The 19,015-nt window shown below is 39.0% G+C and overlaps 1 protein-coding gene across 1 annotated transcript; it reads right to left on the bottom strand.

Moving 5' to 3' along the window:
- Window positions 1-18,350, bottom strand: LOC137072745 (B-cell receptor CD22-like). Its single transcript, XM_067440669.1, has 11 exons — window positions 18,334-18,350; window positions 12,013-12,056; window positions 11,537-11,884; window positions 11,194-11,442; window positions 10,647-10,904; window positions 10,257-10,514; window positions 9,913-10,161; window positions 2,411-2,483; window positions 2,279-2,318; window positions 1,926-2,203; window positions 1-1,771 (listed from the first exon to the last, which is right to left on the bottom strand). Exons 1-11 carry the CDS (start codon window positions 18,348-18,350, stop codon window positions 1,717-1,719), a joined length of 1,869 nt encoding a protein of 622 aa, XP_067296770.1. The 3' UTR covers window positions 1-1,716.
- Window positions 18,351-19,015: the final 665 nt, after the last annotated feature.

Below are 19,015 nucleotides of genomic sequence, written 5' to 3'. Positions count from 1 at the left end.
TGTGAAGGAGAAATGGCCATATAAGGTGCTCATACAGAGCAAAATCCCCAGTGTTAAATCAGCACTGCTTAGAGCACATATGGGCTAAAGTGTTAAAGTAAAACTGAAGCTGTGTTAGAGTTAATGAGATAATTAAGAGATTAAGAAATGGTTGAGCATTAGTGATGAACACCTGCCGTTAACAAACAGAATAATAGAACCTTTTTATAAGCAATTGCAATAGTGTTTCACAGCAAACACTTGTCCATTGCTGTATCAAAAGACTGAAAGAACAGATCAGCTGACATTTTCTGCTTGCAACACATTTGCATGAACATCAGAAAGTCTCTTTATCTTTGGTTTATTAACTGACATTCAAGTAAATAAATGCTGTACATGGCACTCTCACAAGGCACAGCACACAATATACATGTGTATACATGAACATTTATCATACAATCCTCAACAAAAAACATTAACTCACACTAAACAAAACAAAAATATGAGCAGTGAATCCCAATCCATGTGCTCAAACGAAAGAAAGAACACGCAGCCAATGAGAGCTCTCACAGACTGCATGTCCTAACAGAACACAATGTGAGCGATGAAAAAAATGAGTCAAAGACAAACAGCACAAAATGTAAGCTACATGAACACAACACGTGGACAGAAGAGCGTACGGCCCAAGTGAAGTCTGAACCGATAGCTCACAATGAGAAGACAAGTGTCAAAGATGTCACCAAATCAAGAATAAACAGACCAAAGTGACAGAACCCTGACACGGTTACACCCAGTGTGGATGAATCATGTGTGTGTTGAAGACTCAGGAACTATTGAAGAGAACTTATGTGATGCAGAAACTTTAACAAAGCAAAGATTTTGATCCATTAATACATCTCTCACTTTAAAGTAATGAAGTGCCTGTCAGTCCTGAATAATTCAGCAAAGCGTCTTCTCATAGACAAAGACACACAGTCTCAGGAATAATTATGAACACGGATGAGTCATGTTCTACAGTACAAGAAAACCTCACATCCTGTGATGATGACACAAAGATGAAATTAAACCTGGAAGATGAAAATAGCGCAAAAAGGCTTAAAATTAACTTGTTTTTAAGACTAACGGATTGTAACACTCTCTTCTATAATGTTCAATACACATAACTGTTCAAATCTCAGAAAATGTAGTTTTGGGTTTCATAATCTTGACCCTTGAAAATAAATGTGCTCAAAGAAAATACAGGTAGGAAAATGATAAAATTTTCATCAAAGATTTTGACAAATAATTTCTCTTGGCACATTTTTGTCAAAAGTATCTCGAAACAAAATTTCATTCAAATCCGATGAGAAGATTCGATACATTTTTAAAAGATTTTCTGAAATCTCAAATTGGTAACAGTAATGTAGATTCAAATACACAAATTCATTAATTATATCACCAAAAATACCCCAAACAGACATTTGCAGTTCAGATGAATTAGATGTTTTGACAAATTCAAATTCTACACACAACTCTCTATATTTTGTACAAACTGGATGAAGAATTTAGGACTTAAGCAACGTCATGATCAGATAATCAGTGAATATAAGAGAAAAAAAGCAGGAAGTCTTAATTAAATCTAAACAGGAGAAATGAAAATCCAGTATCAGGCTAGCAGTGCCACTGTCCCACCACATGAGGGAGTTATCAGGGAGGGCGGTTTTCCCAGGAAGAAAATTCACCAAACGGATCTGTTGATCATTTGACTGTGCTATAAATCACTGACTGATCCTCCACGATCTGATCAGCAGATCTGTGAAATCAATACATTCAGAGATAAAGGCATCAGTACTGCCTACAAATACAACCTCAACCAATACAGGAGCTAAATTAAACCTGCGAAAGTGCTGTGATTACATTTGAAATGTCTTAATATGTCATGGACATATCCCGAGTTTGCTTCTCACCTCATGGCAGCCCCAGGCTGGTATGGTCTGATGTTGTCGTAATGGCTTTCGACCTCCTCCGGTCTGTTCATCACTTTGTTTCTGTGATGCAAGATACTTGCATACAGGATCTCGTCTTTATCTTCAGAATCAAGAGCTTTTGCTTTTGTCTGATCTCCTCTGAAATTACTGAGGGTAATTAAGGAGTACGTGGCATCGTTTGGATTAGCGCTATCGGATTCAGACTGAACCCCATCCTCAGCTGATTCTCTGCCTGCTATGTTGACATACACATCATCCTAAAATGAGAAAAAATGACTAGTTACACCTTATTAAAGAAAAGCTTTGAGCTTAACAGGGTGGTGTTGATTTACCTGCTTTGGTCTGATGGGATCAGCTCTTTGTCTTTTCCTTCTGTAATAAAGAATTGTCTCAAAAATTTTAATTTGTTTATACAAATAAATCAGCTTGGTATGCTAATGTACTTTCAGATAGAATGAACTTACATGAACACAATAATGAAAATGAAAATTAAACCTCCCAATCCAACACCAGGAACTGCATAAAGAAACTTTCTTCCTGCAACAAGACAAGTGACAGGAGGTTGTTATCATCATTGTCTAGAAAGACAGAACCAAACCATGAATCATAGCGTAAAGCAGGAGGATTTCAACACACTCAATGTTTATCTCTATGGTCAAAGATCTTGTGACTGAGGTGGGGGAGACAGAGCCCTCTCAAATGAAATAATGTTTAATAGACAATACAAAAGCAAAAGAAATCAAATTATTATGATTTTTTATGAAATCAAACAGCTATTTTGTAAAATAGCACCATCCATCAGCGACCACCAGTGATTCTTCGGAGGGAATGTGAAGCATGAATCGTGAGATACACGTGAAAAGCACATTGATTGCCTCATTTTCCTGTCAATAAGACAATGTCTGTCTACTAGATTATCTCTTCTATGATTAGCTGATTGACATGTCATTGTGAGAACAGTTTCAGCTGATTGTTGATAATGTTCTTTGAGTTAGTTCCTGAGCTGTGTGATTATTAGAGCACTCAACTCTTGACAGAATACTGGACCAAAGACATTTTTTCCCCACATTAATATCACACGTCTAGTACAATTATGTGGTTTTGTTTCATTAATAAAGCGTATACTCTTTTCTTGATTTACCCCGAAAGAATGGAAGTGAAATTTGACAACATGCCCCATAGGTGGGGCACATTGTAACATGAGCAAATGACAGCTTAAAATGTCATTTCTGATATAATCAACAAAATATCCAAAACAAGCTAAAATATTTTGTCAATAAAATACTATTATTAACTTTTTGAAATAAAATGATGGAATTTGTTATCATTTTTAATTGTGACAACAATTAAAAAACATGTCGCTAATACAGCTATACAGCATAGTTAAAAAAAAAAAAAGAATATTTTCTGAACATTGACTCTCAGTCCTTATTTACCCTTTTCGCATGGTTTCTCAAAAGGATTCATAATAGTATATAGTATAATATCATAGTTCTAACAGGGGCTCATTGTAAGTGTTATAACGCACCCCACCTGCGTGACTGGGATTTAATCCTCAACTTGTGTCTTCTGCTGTTAGATCAGCATTAAAGAACCATCGCAACTGTTAAATAACAGATAGAAGATTACAATAATAAACCTGCATTAAGTTGAGCCCTGCACTCCCCTACACTGCTGTCATTGGGGCGGTATCATAAGGTACAAAACCGAAAAGGTACAAATATATACCTTAAATTATACTAATATGTACTTTAAAGTAATGATATGTACCTTTTAAGGTACTAATATGTACCATTTATTAACCCTTAAAGATAAAGATATTAACCCTTTAACCTAGAACATTTTAGGGGAGCCTGACGTGCCTCTTCTTTTCTTGTTTTTCTCACACCCATTCTAGTTAGCATCAAGTGCCATATATAATTTTAAACAGGAGAACCTGTAGTTTCTATCTAGCTCATTTGATGTCCCAATTTTAGATTTTTTTTTTTATTCTGAGAATGGATAAATTAATATCATTTCAAGAAAAACGGCAGCAAAAATTTGGTATTTTTACTGGGAACTCAAACAGAAATTCATGAAGTTTTGATTTTTCCTTTAGAAAATTAGACTTGGTTGTTTTAGACTTCCAGATAAAATTTTGTCTACATGTACTACATTTAGTCTACAATCCTTCAGCAAGTTATAGCCATTTATTATAATATTATTTTAGGTGTTTCTTAGTTTTTGAGTGAAAACAGGTGTATTTTATTTACTGACAATGTAGATGTGTCCTAAAAAGTTCAAAGAGTAAAGTAAATAGAAAGATTGTTATATAATAACAACAATGAAACAAACATTTTTCTTCAGAGAAATATAAGGCCCCACTTTATATTAGGTGGCCTTAAGTACTATGTACTTACATCAAAAAATAAGTACAATGTACTTTCTGTGTTCAAATTGTATTGCAAAACACCTTTTCTGATGTTAAGGTGAGATACGGGTAGAGTTAGGGTCAGGTGTGGTGATTTGGGAAAGTTTAAGGGTAGGGTTAGGTGTAAGGGAAGTGCCAACTGCGTAATTACAAATGTAACTACAGAAATTAATTACAGACGTAATTACATGCAGGTATTTTAAAAATGTAAGTACAATGTAAAAACATGAATGTACACAATAAGTGCATTGTATCAAATTATTAATTAAAATTGTAGTTAAGGCCACCTAATATAAAGTGGGTCCAACACGAAAAAAACTAATGCAAACAATGTTGTGACCAATAAACCGTGCAATAAAATATACTGAGTAAATGAACAAATGGTGCAAATAATCTCCTCAAACACAAATTGAGGGAAATATACTGAGTGAAAACAGTGTAAAACACAAACTACTTACAAATAGAGAAATATACTGAGTTTTGTGTGCTGTGCCATGTGAGAGAGTGCTCTGGATGTGTTTATTTCATGCACGCAAATTCACACCCACTTTCACATACATTTTTCAGAGAAAAACTTTTGATAGACTTTTGATTGATTTAAAAGCCCAAACACTGCGTTTATTGGTTGAGTTGATGACCGTTTCAACGAATCTGGGCACGAGGGGTGAGACTAATGATAAAAAAGCATTTCTGTTTGGCCCAGGGGAACAACCCACGTGTGTTTCCTTGACGAATCCATGCTGCATATTTTGATGACACATCCACACTGACTATGGAGCCTCTGAATGATCAATTGCAAAATGTGGTATGTAGGAAATGCAGAGATTCTCCTCTTTACGGTGCAGTGTACAGCATATAGATTGGATTATCGGTTCAAAGTTATTAAACATTTTAGAATGATAGTTATTTTTAGCCGCGGACGGCTGTCTCAGTCTTTAAAGGTTAAGGTAGAAAGATGTACCTTTTTTCACTTTTGTACCTTAGGGCACCCCAGTGACAGCACTGTACCTTTTTTTCTGAGAGTGTGTGAATTCTAGTGGAATATGAGGACATGAAGGAAGGGATGGATCCCCTGGCTACATTGACCCTGCCACTCCACTTCGTTCCGTCAAACTGTTGGCTGGACCTTGGCTCCACCCTCCCTCTCGGCTCCACCAGAGACCATCGTCCTTACAGCTCCACCAGGCTTCCTTGTCTCTACGGGTCTGCCTTGGTCAGACATAGTCCTGCCTGTGCCATGGTCTTCCAAGCAGTCCGCTGCACACTGACTCTCTACCCCATCTGCTCCATCTCCATTCATCGTCTCCCTGGGTGTCGACAGCCAAGCCTTCACCATGGCTCCACCTTCCCTCGACTCCACTATGGACTGTTCTACCTGCCTCTGTCTGGTTACATTAATATCCTGATCCATGTCCTCTTCCAGAGCCCCCCTGTTAATATCCTAATATCAAAAATAACCTACTCTTGTCTTGTCTGTCAGCATGTTATCAGTATTCTCTTTGCTCCGCAACGTTTTTTAACTGCGTCAGGAAATGGATGATATCAATTGCACAAGTCTTATGCTGAATGCCTGAGAATTGGCAGCCCTGCCGAGGTGGAGTAATGGGTGTGCCCAAAAGGGGAATTGTAATAACAGTAACTAACCCGTAACCCTACCCAACACCCTGACAGACAACTTTCATGACCAATGATAAAGACCTTTCTTTATGTCTCTACCTTTTGACACGGCCATTAGTCCAACCTGCATATGCCCACACTTTGCCTTGCTTGCAGTGTTTATTGAGGATTTGTTGACTATTGCTCCTAGAAAAAGGTGACTATAGGTGACTGCATAGCAATTAAAAAAAAATAGATGGGGCTTAAGTTATTTTAACAAATAATCTATTCTTATAAATCATAGAATATTGAAGTATTGCTTCTTGTTTATGCGCTTTCAACCCATAATCAGAAGCGGACAGTAGTGAAAAATATTTACGTTCCAAGTAATTGCATTTTTCAGGTATACAGTCCCTGACAAAAGTCTTGTCACTTATCTATTTTCTAGAAATACCTGATATTAACCTGACTTTTAATTAATTAATTGGTGTTAGAAATAGCTCATATGAAAAGCTAAAACCCTCCCAAATGATGTTTAATGCACTGAAATAAATAATTTTCATAGAAAAAATATTTATCATTTAATCATGACAGAAAGGTCAAATTTTGGCAAGACAAAAGTTTTGTCGCCTATACAGAAATTGAACAAATTTACTCCAAATACAAAAATATGTCAGCAAATTAAGTTGTGGTGATGTGAGATCCAAATTTAATATCTTGTGTGACTTCCATGAGCTTGAAGGACTGCATCCATGCGGTTTGGCAAGGATTCATACAATTTATTGATGAAGTCATCAGGAATAGCTAAGAAAGCAGTCTTGCATGCCTCGCAGAGTTCATCAATATTCTTTGGTTTCGTCTTCCATGCGTCCTCTTTCATCCTACCCCACATATGCTCAATGATGTTCATGTCTGGTGACTGGGCTGGCCAATCCTGGAGCATCTTGATCTTCTTCGCCTTGAGGAACTTTGATGTGGAGATGGAAGTATGCGATGGAGCACCGTCCTGCTGCAGAATTTGGCCTCTTTTATGGTTGGGAATAAGAGGTAGCTAAGATTTCTTGGTATTTTAGACTATTGATGTTGCCTTCCACCCTGCAGATCTCTCGCACACCCCCATACTGGATGTAACCCCAGACCATGATTTTTCCGCCACCAAACTTCACTGTTTTCTGAGTGAATCCCGGATCCATTCTGGCTCCAGTAGGTCTCCTGCAATATTTGCAGCAACTGTGGTGTAATTCAACAGAAGATTCATCTGAAAAATCCACCTTCTGCCACATTTCCAGCGTCCATCCTTTTAGCAGGCTGTGGGCCTTGGCAAATGCCACACGGTTTTTCAATTGTCTTTTGTTTAGTGCTGGCTTCTGGGCACTGATTCGACCATGGAGGCCATTTCGAGACAGAATCCGACAAACTGTTCTGGTTGACACAGGGACTTCAGGTGACCAGGTCTCGTGGAGCTCTGCTGCAGTGGAAAATGGGCTGGCCTTGGATTTTCGAGCCAACAAACAGTCCTCTCGACCAGTTGTCTTGCGGGGTCTGCCTGACCTGGGCTTGTCAAAAACCTCTCCAGTCTCTTCAAATCTTTTTTTTATCCTCTTTACTTGACGCTGAGACACATTGAAGGTGTCTGCCACACCAGCAGTGGATCTGGTCTTCAGCCTCTTGATAATCAAAACATTAGTCTCAGGGTGAATCTTAGGCATGTTTGCAGAGGTCTAGTTGCAGTTGATGTGAAGGTCTAGCGTACTGGGGTTCTTTTTATACACACTTGAGACCTAATTGATCCATTATTAGTCACAGGGGAAGCTCATATGATAAGGTGACAACACTTATGTCTTTGCAAAAATTGACTCAATGGGCTTTACCAAGCTGTGAATATTAGAATACTTTTTGAAAGTTTAGTTTTTCACTAAAATATTATCACAAAAGCTGGTGGGATTAAAATGAGCCATTTCTTGTAAAAAAAATCTTGATTAGAAATATATTTCAGCGGCACTTTAGGTAATTTGTACACAAGCGACAAGACTTTTGTCAGGGACTGTATGTGCTTTATCAGTGTTCTTTTTTGGAAACCGTTTTTACTACATTACAAAACATAATATTGTACTTTTTACTGCACTATTTGTCATTTTGAATATCATTTAAAGGTTCCATGGCATGACATTTTTATTTTATGAGGTTTTTCAACATTAATATGAGTTCCTCCAGCCGGAATATTGACTGCAAGTTGCTAGAAACTTTGATCTGTGTAAACCGAGTTTTGGCTGTCTTTCTCTTCCTCTGAGAAAATGAGAGCTCAGGCGAGCTGATCTTAAATTATCCTGTTATGACGTCATAACAGGAAAGGCTTCCTCCCCTTCTCCTCTGCTTTGCCAACCCAGAGAATTAGTAGAGAATAGATTTAGTTTATCGGTCGAGATGTCAGCACAGACTTTACCATATGGATTCGACAGCACCACCACAAACAGTGAGTAACAGTGTTCATTAATGCCTGATCTGGGATCAGTGATTTCTGATGTGTAGCTAATCATTCAAGTTCACACAGACTTTCTTTCTAAATCGCTTAATCCCGTTAATCTCATTAGTCCCACCGCTGGCTGTCTTGATGCATCAGAGAATCAAGCCAGTGACTTAAACCATCCACTTCACGTCGTTTCTGTTAGTAGCATGAAACAAATCTGTTATTTAAATGATTAAACTACAGAGAGCGATCAAAGAACACTCTTTATAATGCTCGGATCTGTCCATCACACGTATATCTGCAGTGCACACTGCCGCTTGAATGGCGCTGTTAAACTGCTCAACAGAAGCTAACAGCAAAGAAGTTTGCTGTTAGTTGTGGTGAAAGCATTTTGTGAGAGAAATAACATTGCAAAGTTTACTCGTGTTTATTCAGAGCTCTCAGATAAAAAACAAAACAAAATAAACTCACGCTCTCAACAACTCGGTACAATAGCACTTCCTCAGCAATCTTTTCCTCCCTAGCTCGTCTCTCTCTCGACTAGCAGTGAGTGCTGCTGCTGCTCTTGCCTGACTAAACCACGGACCCTCCGCACATAATCTAATTTCAAATGCAAAGTTGTCAGCCAATCACAGCAGTGGGTGTTTTCACTGAAGTCTCACAGCAGACACGCCCCTTGAAACAGATCATTCAAAACAGAGGGCTAATATCAGTATAGAGAAAAAATTTTTTATGTAAAAACCGTACTAACAATATAAGTACACCTCAGGAAACATTATAAAATAATATAATAATATAAAAATACATGCCATGAGACCATTAATACTTAATTACATAAAAATGTAGTATGTAAAAAACCCCAAAAACAAAACATTCGCTAGGCGTTCACACTGGCATTTTTAACGTCCTCTGTACCGACTAATGGGCAACACACGTCCTTTGATGAGAAGAACCAGGTATGCTTTTTGTTCATTTTTATCCAGCATTTCCGAAACAAGCTCGTCGGACCAAATATTGATGAGGCACTTTACCTCCTCGTCGCTCCACGTTTGCCCTCTAATGTTAATGTTACTCATTTTGGATACACCGATCTTTCCGCGTCGTCAAATCATCTGACAGTAGCATTGCAACTTGTGACATCACGTCCTGTTTTTGGTTTGTTTACATGTCGTTGGTCATGTCTTTGGTCCGTGTTGCGTTCATATATAAATATCGAACCGCACGAGCGTTCGTTTGGAGGTGGAGCGATACCCATCTTTTAAACGGTCTCGGTCCGCTTGTTTGGTGCGCACCAGGGTTCGGATGGCAGCGTTCACATATGTTCAAATGAACCGCACAAACTGAGCAATCGCACCATGGTTCGATTTAGTGCAACCAAACATGACAAGTCTGAAGGCACCCTGATAAAAGTCAAAACTGAGCCTCCACCAAACATCAGTGACTTTAGCTATTTTATGAATACATCCACAAATCACAGAATAACTGATACGCACCATGTACTATGACAGTTACAGCGTCTGATCTCTCAGATCCATGTTGATTGTGAGCCTGACAGTAGAAGCGTCCACTCTGTAGTGCACTGAAACTCTGTCCAGATCCAACAGCTGAGGCTTCATTCTCCTTAAACCAGCTGAAGTTCAGAGCAGGAGGGTTTGAATCACTGCTGCAGCTCAGAGTCACTGAATCTCCCTCCACTATTACACCAGATCCACTCATCAACACTGAGACGCTCCTGGGTTTATCTAAAACAGACAAAATGAACTGTATAATCTTCTTCTGGGATTGTTCGTTTACTTATCTGTTTGTTACCACAGTTACTGAAACATCATTAACTCACACATGACGTTTAGAGTCACAGCATCAGAGTATTCCTCTCCATGTTCATTGATGGACTTGCACTTGTATTCTCCACTGTCATCAGAGCTGATCTTTGAGATGCTGTAGATTCTTCCAGATCCTACAATCGTTCCTCCTTTAAACCAGCTGAAGTTCAGAGCAGGAGGGTTTGAATCACTGCAGCAGCTCAGAGTCACTGAATCTCCCTCCACTATTACACCAGATGGACTGATGGACACTGAGACGCTCCTGGGTGGGTCTAAAACAGATTAAAGAAACAGTATACTAATGTTTTGTGATTTGTAATGCTCTTTTTTTGTTGTTAAGAGTTACTGGACCATCATTAGCTCAAACATGGCATTTAAATAATACTATGATTAATAAAACTCACACATGACGTTTAGAGTCACAGCATCAGAGTATTTCTCTCCATGTTCATTGATGGACTTGCACTTGTATTCTCCACTGTCATCAGAGCTGATGTTTGAGATGCTGTAGATTCTTCCAGATCCTACAATCGTTCCTCCTTTAAACCAGCTGAAGTTCAGAGCAGGAGGGTTTGAATCACTGCTGCAGCTCAGAGTCACTGAATCTCCCTCCACTATTACACCAGATGGACTGATGGACACTGAGACGCTCCTGGGAGGGTCTAAAGGTTCAGTATATACAATTAAAATAATTGATGAAAACAATCATATTTGTCTTTGAAACTTTTACAAAATCTGATTCTCCATTGTGATACGTGATATATGATATGATATATGATATTAAATTATACATTTTTTGTCGTTTTTCCCTTTTCCATTGTTGCACTTTGAGAGTCTTCAAAATGAAAAGTGCGTTATAAATAAAATCTATTATTATTATTATTATGATATGATATGATATATGTGAATACACTGACTCGAGGGGTCAAAATATGATTAATCTGTACTCACACATGACATTGAGATAAACATCAGGCGATGTGTGAGTGTGTCCGTGTACAGCACAGCTATATCTGCCTGCATCCTCTCTTCTGACTGACTGCAGCAGGAGTTCATTGTTTCCGTCTCTTCTCTCAGTTAATGGCTGTGAGTTTCTGGACCAGATGAATGTTGCTCTGTCAGTCAGAGTGCAGCTGCTTTTACATGTCAGACGGACTGAATCTCCCTCTGTCACTCTCTCAGGAGACTCCACCTGAAGATCTGAACACAACACACACATTATATCTAGTGCTGCTGTCATACACTGATTATTATTCAACATAAAGCAAGAAGAGATAAACCTCATCAAACTCACCTGTGACAGTAAGAGTCACTCCTGGAATACCAGTCCATCTCCCACCAGTTTTATCAGTGATGAATCTGAAATAGTACTCGGCTGAATCCTCCAGTACCACATGACTCAGTCTGACGGTGCAGCTCTTCTGTTTATCTCCCAGATACTGAAGCCTCGGACTGTTTTTTGTGTCCTCAGATCGATCTGGAAGCCCTAAACTCCATTGAATAGGACCTTTGATCCAGAGGACTTCATTGATCTGATATCCAGTAGGGTATGTATAAGAGCATCTCATTATCACTGTTGAGTCCTTTAGTGCACAGATGTGTAAAGGACTGTAACTCACACCCCAACCAGCACTAGAAACCCCTGAAACACAGAATCTTAGGATCCCTTTTCCTTTTTCACCTAAAACATCTGAAACGATTCTCTTTATTCAAATTAACTTCATCTGTAGTGTTGGAGGATGTTGAAAAGCAGAAATAGGTTTGACTTACCCGTAATCATGAGCAGAAAAGTCAGAGGAAGAGGAGGAGCCATTCTGATCATATCAACACCTACAACAAAAGTTTATTTGAAAATAATATTTTAATGTTGTGTAAATGTGTGTATAATACTATAGACACAGTCACTTGATTGAGAGATTTATTGGTGAATTGTGATGGAATGATAACTTTATAGATGTAATAATTAATCTTTGTCATGCATTAGTTTGAGTGATGACGGATATTATGGGATGGCTTAATGCAGCTCAAGAGATGTAGATCATTTGATCTTGACTATTAAGAAACTTTAATTAATATTGTCACATAACAAATCTGCTTAAAGTGAATTAAAAATGAAATTACAACATTAAAATAAAAATGTAAACTGTGTACAAATATTATAAAATCGTGAATATGAATAATTGTTCATCATGTTCATCAACACATTTAATTTATCTAACTTTTATGTTGGTTTGGTCGTTTCCTTATAAAGGTCCAGAAATTCGTTTTTAATTCTTTCTTTTTCTTTGACAAGTTTTTTGCCAGGTGGCTTTTTTAATTATATGATGTCATTACGTTGTCTTGACGCCAGCCAATCGCTGCATTGCTGATCGTGGTTTCGAGTATCGATCATCTGCCTTCTTCAGGCAACACAGGCATGAGCAGTGATCTCAGATAACTTAATCCAGATATATTAATCCAATCCTCAAATTCATTTGAAGAACCAAACAGCCAGAGATCAGTTATCAGGATTAAAAGATCTGGGTTTTGTCAAATCATCTCGGATGTATTAAGCGAGGTACGAAGAACGGGCCCCTGGTGAGCTCACAAAATTAATCAAGAACCAGTTTAGGTCATTATGAGATTATCCTCATGACAATAAAAGAAGACAATTATGGAAAATATAATTATTTTATTATATTATTGGGTAAAAATACTTTAGCATTTTTTTTTTTTTTTGTTTTTTTTTTGCGATTCACCCATGAAGGAGCAGGTCAAATTTGAATAAACAACAGTTTTTATTCTATGAAAATGCAATTTAGTATCAGTCAGCAAAGTCAACATATAAAAATCCTGATAAGTTCTCAGAAATCAGTAAAAATCTAAAAAACTGACCATTTGCATTTTATATACATGTAGCTTGAACACATGCAGACAACACAGGCATTTCTTATTTTGCTTTTAAAATGTAAGTATAAACTACAGAGAAATTCTTTCTTACCTTTTTTCAATGATGAAACAATGACGTGAGAACAGAGATTTACAACCATAAGATGTTTCGATGTGTCTTGAAGATTAACTCTTTATCTTCCTCTTTTCAAGTACACTTTACCCTCAAACTCAACAAAACCAGCTTCGATTAAAACTATTCAAATAAAAGTTTTTGTAACAAGAATAAAACCTCATCGTAAATTGGACAGGGCAAATGTTCAGCATCCCTCAATGCATGACAATGAGCCAAACGGAAAAAGAAAGAAGAAGTGAAAAAAGTTGAGAATATGCAAAGTTTGCACGCATTTCAAGATGTGTGATTTTTACATGCCGTGGAACTTTTTTTTCTTCAGACTGGATTGTTCATGGATACTGAATTCCTGCCGAGTGAACAAATGCAACCGTGGTCAGTTTTTCTTGAGTTCGGTGGGACTTCATAAGATTGTCTTTACTAAAACCCTTAGTCTCACTTCCTCTTTTGTGTGTTGATAAGAGGCCTGCGAACTGCATTAAACCTTTATTCAAATCCTAACCTCACAGAAGCTGTATCCTGTACAATACAGTCACTCACTTTTCCTTGTTCCACAGAGTTCACACAGATCTACCACCAGAATATGATTTTGAAATTCTAGGTTTTATTATGTCTTTCCTGTAGCTCAAGAGCAATGCCAAGATCATGGGTTCGATTCCCAGGGAAAGCAAGAATTGACAAAAAACTGTTTCTTTGACTCACTTTCTTCTAAATGAGTCAAAATAAAAGGAGATCTAGCAGTGAAGACCTTTTTGTATGCAATAGTGCTGTCTTTCCATAAAATGTGAAAAACCAAGCGTCTTTTTTATTATCAACATGGATATTAAAATCACCAACAATTAGTACTTTATCTGCAACCAATACTAACTCTGATAGAAGAAAAAAAAATCTGCAAATTCTTTGATAAAGTCTGTATGGTACCCTTGTGGCCTGTATACAGTAGTGTAACATGGACTCTGATTGGGATCCATATGCAGTTTTTTTTTTTTTTATAATACAAACTCACAGTACAAGCAGGCGTGGGTCAATAAACCAGGGCAAACAGGAATATCAGAGGCAGGGCATCAATCGTGGTCATAACAGGCAAATGGTCAGGGCAGGCAGCAAACTCTCTCTTCTGTCTCCCTCCACCTCTCTATCTGCAGACGATCTTGCCCATTTTTTCACAGATAAAACCACAATCATCAGCAGTCAGTTCACACCTCCACACACACACACACAATTTTAAATCAGCCACATCCACAGCCAAACATCTTCTCTCCTCCTTCTCTACACTCACTGAGGATGAAGTATCTAAACTTCTCCTCTCCAGCCATCACACTACCTGCCCTCTAGATCCCATCCCCTCACATCTCCTACAAGCCATCTCCCCTACACTCTTACCAGCACTTACACACATCATCAACACATCTCTCTGCACCGGCATCTTCCCCACCACATTCAAGCAGGCTCGGGTAACCCCACTGCTTAAAAAACCCACATTAGACACATCACTTGTAGAGAACTACAGACCTGTTTCTCTCCTACCATTCATAGCGAAAACACTTGAAAGAGTTGTGTTCAACCAGGTCTCATCTTTCCTCTCACAGTCTAATCAACTGGACGTAAACCAGTCAGGCTTCAAAAAGGGCCACTCAACTGAGACAGCATTATTGTCAGTTACTGAGGCCCTGCGGATGGCGAAAGCTGCATCCAAATCATCAGTCCTCATCCTCCTTGATCTATCTGCTGCCTTTGACACTGTGAATCATCAGATTCTTCTGTCCACCCTCTCATCACTGGGCATCACAGGGACTCCGCTCCACTCGTTTGAGTCCTATCTCACAGGTAGGTCTTTTAAGGTTGCTTGGAGAGGAGAGGTATCCAAAACACATCAACTGACCACGGGGGTTCCTCAGGGATCAGTGCTTGGACCTCTCCTCTTCTCCATTTACACTACATCATTGGGACCCATCATTCAGGCACATGGCCTCTCATATCATTGCTATGCTGATGACACACAGCTCTACCTCTCATTTCAACCAGATGATCTGATAGTAGCTGCACGAATCTCAAGCTGTCTAGCGGACATCTCGGCATGGATGAAAAAAACATCACCTACAGCTCAATTTAGCAAAGACTGAGGCTGCTTGTTTTCCCTGCTAATCCGACCATTCAACATGATTTTACCATCCAGCTAGGTTCATCTTTGATTACTCCTTCAGGGTCGGTCAGAAATCTTGGAGTAATCTTTAATTACCAGCTGTCCTTCAAAGACCACATCTCAAAGACAGCTCGGTCATGCAGGTTTGCATTGCACAACATCAGGAAAATCAGACCGTTCCTTACAGAGCATGCAATACAGCTTCTTGTCCAAGCCCTAGTCATTTCTAGACTTGACTATTGCAATGCGCTTCTGGCTGGACTTCCATCTTGTGCAATCAAACCGCTGCAAATGATCCAGAACACTGCGGCACGTCTTGTCTTCAATGAGCCCAAAAAGGACTCATGTCACACCTCTATTCATCTCTCTGCATTGGCTACCACTCGCTGCCCGGATCAAATTCAATGCTCTGGCTCTTGCTTATGGACCTTCCACAAGCTCAGCAGCCGCATACTTCGACTCACTCCTACGAGTCTACACACCCACCAGAAGCCTTCGCTCAGCTAATGAGCGAAGGCTTGTGGTACCATCACAGAGAGGCATGAAATCCCTCTCCAGGACTTTTTCTTTCATTGTTCCTGGTTGGTGGAACGATCTTCCGTCCTCCATATGCACAACAGCATCACTCGCTTCATTCAAAAGACAGGTAAAAACTCATCTCTTCCACGAGCACTTAATCTTATCACAAAATAACCTCTTCCTTCTCTATTTCTCTTTTCTTCTTCCCTTTTCTGTTTTTTGCTACTCTGAGTAGTATACAAATCTTGGTATTTATGGCACGTTTTGCGTTTTCATGCCTCTTCTTGACGGATTGCTTCCTGTACTCCTGAGTTGTAAGTCGCTTTGGATAAAAGCGTCTGCTAAATGCATAAATGTAAATGTAAACAGGCAAGAATCAGAGTCCAGGCAAACAGTGGTCAAGGGCTGGCAGAACAGGGTCGTAAGTGGTAATCCAAAGCAGAGTCAAACACAGGCAAGTATAAACACAGGGAATACCGCTCAGAAATGAAGGCAAGGCAAACAAGACTTGTGTGTGAGAGCAGAGTTAATGTAGGCATGATGATTATAAACAGCAGTGCAGAAATCAGCCCAAGAGTGAGGGTGTATGGGAAATGAAGTCCAATATGAGGTTAGAACTCGGATGAGTTTGACCTCTGGTGGCCGACGGTGGACTCTTGTGACAAGTAGCCAACGTAAACATTAACCTGGATTCATCACTTACACTGCATAACGTTACGTAAAGCACCAAAACTTTAAAATAATTATATCGGAAACTAGACCTCTAAGTGATAGTGAAGATGTTAATAAAAATTACAGCAACACCTATCTCTTTGCCTTTCAGATGTGGCTTGTGTTTAAAATTATAATCTTGAGGGGTGGATTAATTTAACCCCTTAAGCCTCTTGGTATTTTTAGAGTTACATCCCAACCTTAGTCTAGGGGTTAAGGAGGGAGTAACAAAAGAAAAATTGGAAATTACAAATAAATGAATAAATAAATAAATGTTGAGGAATCTCCTCAACAGTTTTTGCCTTTGAAATGACTGGGGGAAAAAGTGTCTCAATCAACCTGAATTCGCACTATTCTCTTTGAAATCAATTACATTGCATTATGTTCCTTGAAACCCCAAATAGTATAACATTATTAATTAATTCTTCAAAGTTATTTGTCATTGTAAAAAAAAAAAAAAAAGTTTCAAAATGGTAGCTTGAATGTAACTTCCCTACTTTAACTTACAAGTAGATTGTAGCTTGTAAAGCTACAGTTTCAGAGTAGCGTCCCCAACACTGGCAGCTCCACAACTGAAGAAACACAAGTTCAGGCGAAACTGGCCGAGCATGACGTCTCGTTACACCGGCACCCGGTCTGTGTGATAAGTATTAACCTCCTCAAACGGACGAGGCACCAGCATTCAGCGAGAGAGACGAGGAAAACTTTAAATGTCTCGCCTTCGCTTTCATTTCAGACCATTTCCAAAAAGATGTTTAAAATGAATACTAAACTAATGTACAGTTTGACATGCGCTAATAAAAATAGGAAATCCACACTTTAATCCCTTACACAATTAGTCATCTTGAAATACGAAATGTAAGCGGGTCCGGATTAAATTCCCTCTGGGTCCGGACTGCGGACTTTGAGAAGTGCTGCTCTATGTTAACAGTATTAAGTGCAAGGTCACCTTTCCAGTTCAAATGTGAGTACTTGGGGGAACATCTGTTGTCGGACCACTGGAGTATTTTTTTTCTTTTAAGGGGGGAGGGATGTGGTATCCTGATATTTATGTGTTAGTTACTGCAGTTCCACACCACACCACAAGAGGGACAGTTGACCTTCAGGATCGTGTGGGTGCTGGAAAGGTTATACAAGGTAGTGAGATAAAGAAATAACTGTTGTGTATGGTTGCTCTATTATGGTAGCAATACCAATAAGTAGGCAGTACAGTTATACTGTGTGATCCAGTGCTCTCTTTACTGAAGTTACCACAACAAGTTACCTTTTTGGGCTCATTGAAGACAAGACGTGCCGCAGCGATACCAGTACTCGGGTGTGGGTCAAATACTGTACTCGTGCTCATAGAACTACCCCGATACAACCACACCCGTTACCACTTTAACGCACCTTCGGATGCGGAGCTGTGTGGAGAGTTACATTCACTGTGCACACCGCCAAGTGAAAAGGGGTCTTACGCTTTCAATGCGCACGACTGCAATGATTTCCTTTTCCTTTTGTCATCCTGAATACCGCTAAAAATAGATTCATTGCATGCAAATGCTCGCCTTGCATTATGGTCACTGTATTAAACTTGATCGTTCACTGAAGCAACGTCAGCCATTACAGACATGACTGAGTCAATGGACACCACATGACTAATATGTCAAATCTAATAGCCTACATTTTTAAACAGATTTCCTCAAATAACTGTTAGTCCACAATGAACCACGGCAACGACTTGTTCATTACCATGGCAACTACTTGCGAGTCTGGGTTGAATGCGCTTCTCGTGTATGAAAAGTAGCTACACACATGTTGGACAGCAAAATCGCAAAAAAGCTTGTCATTAATTGTTATACTAGTTTGACATACATGTAAGAAAACAGAAAAGTTGTATGTAAGCTTTCACAATCCTTTCCACCTTCGACATTTATCTGAAGCCGTCGCGAGCGCCAGAGAAAACCAATGCATAGGTAAAATTGTATTATTTTGTTTTGCTGCAGATACAGTTTTCAGAAAATATGATAATGATGTGGTACATGATATAATTAAGTACTTGTATCGGTACTCTGTATCGGCAATTACCCAAATGTAAGTACTTTTACTTGGTTTGAAAAATAGTGGTATCGGTGCATCCCTAATTGAAATGTTCCTTTTAGATAGATATATTGAGTGATAGAAAATAGTGGAATTGTACATCTACATCAGGGGTTGGTATTTCTAGTCCTAAAGGGCCACTGTCCTGTAGAGTTTAGCTCCACCCCTCATCAAACTCACCTGCCTGTAGCCTTCTAGTAATCCTGAAAACATTGGTTCAGGTGGTTAAAGCTGGGCATACACTGTGCAATTTTCTTCCGATTTCAAGCCGAATTCTGACTCGTGAAACTCTTTTTTGGGCCGCGCCGATTTTCAGGTTT

Source organism: Pseudorasbora parva, chromosome 4 (genome assembly GCF_024679245.1).
Source record: "Pseudorasbora parva isolate DD20220531a chromosome 4, ASM2467924v1, whole genome shotgun sequence".
Lineage (NCBI taxonomy): Eukaryota > Metazoa > Chordata > Actinopteri > Cypriniformes > Gobionidae > Pseudorasbora > Pseudorasbora parva.
This window is presented reverse-complemented; position numbering and strand designations above follow the sequence as displayed.

Excerpts from the sequence above, each read along its gene's own strand:
- LOC137072745 (XM_067440669.1), bottom strand. Across the intron at positions 10,905-11,193 it reads TGTTTATCTCAATGTCATGT|ACCCTCCCAGGAGCGTCTCA; the intron begins GTGAGTACAGAT and ends CTGAACCTTTAG. Across the intron at positions 2,484-9,912 it reads TGTAACTGTCATAGTACATG|GAAGAAAGTTTCTTTATGCA; the intron begins GTGCGTATCAGT and ends GTCTTGTTGCAG.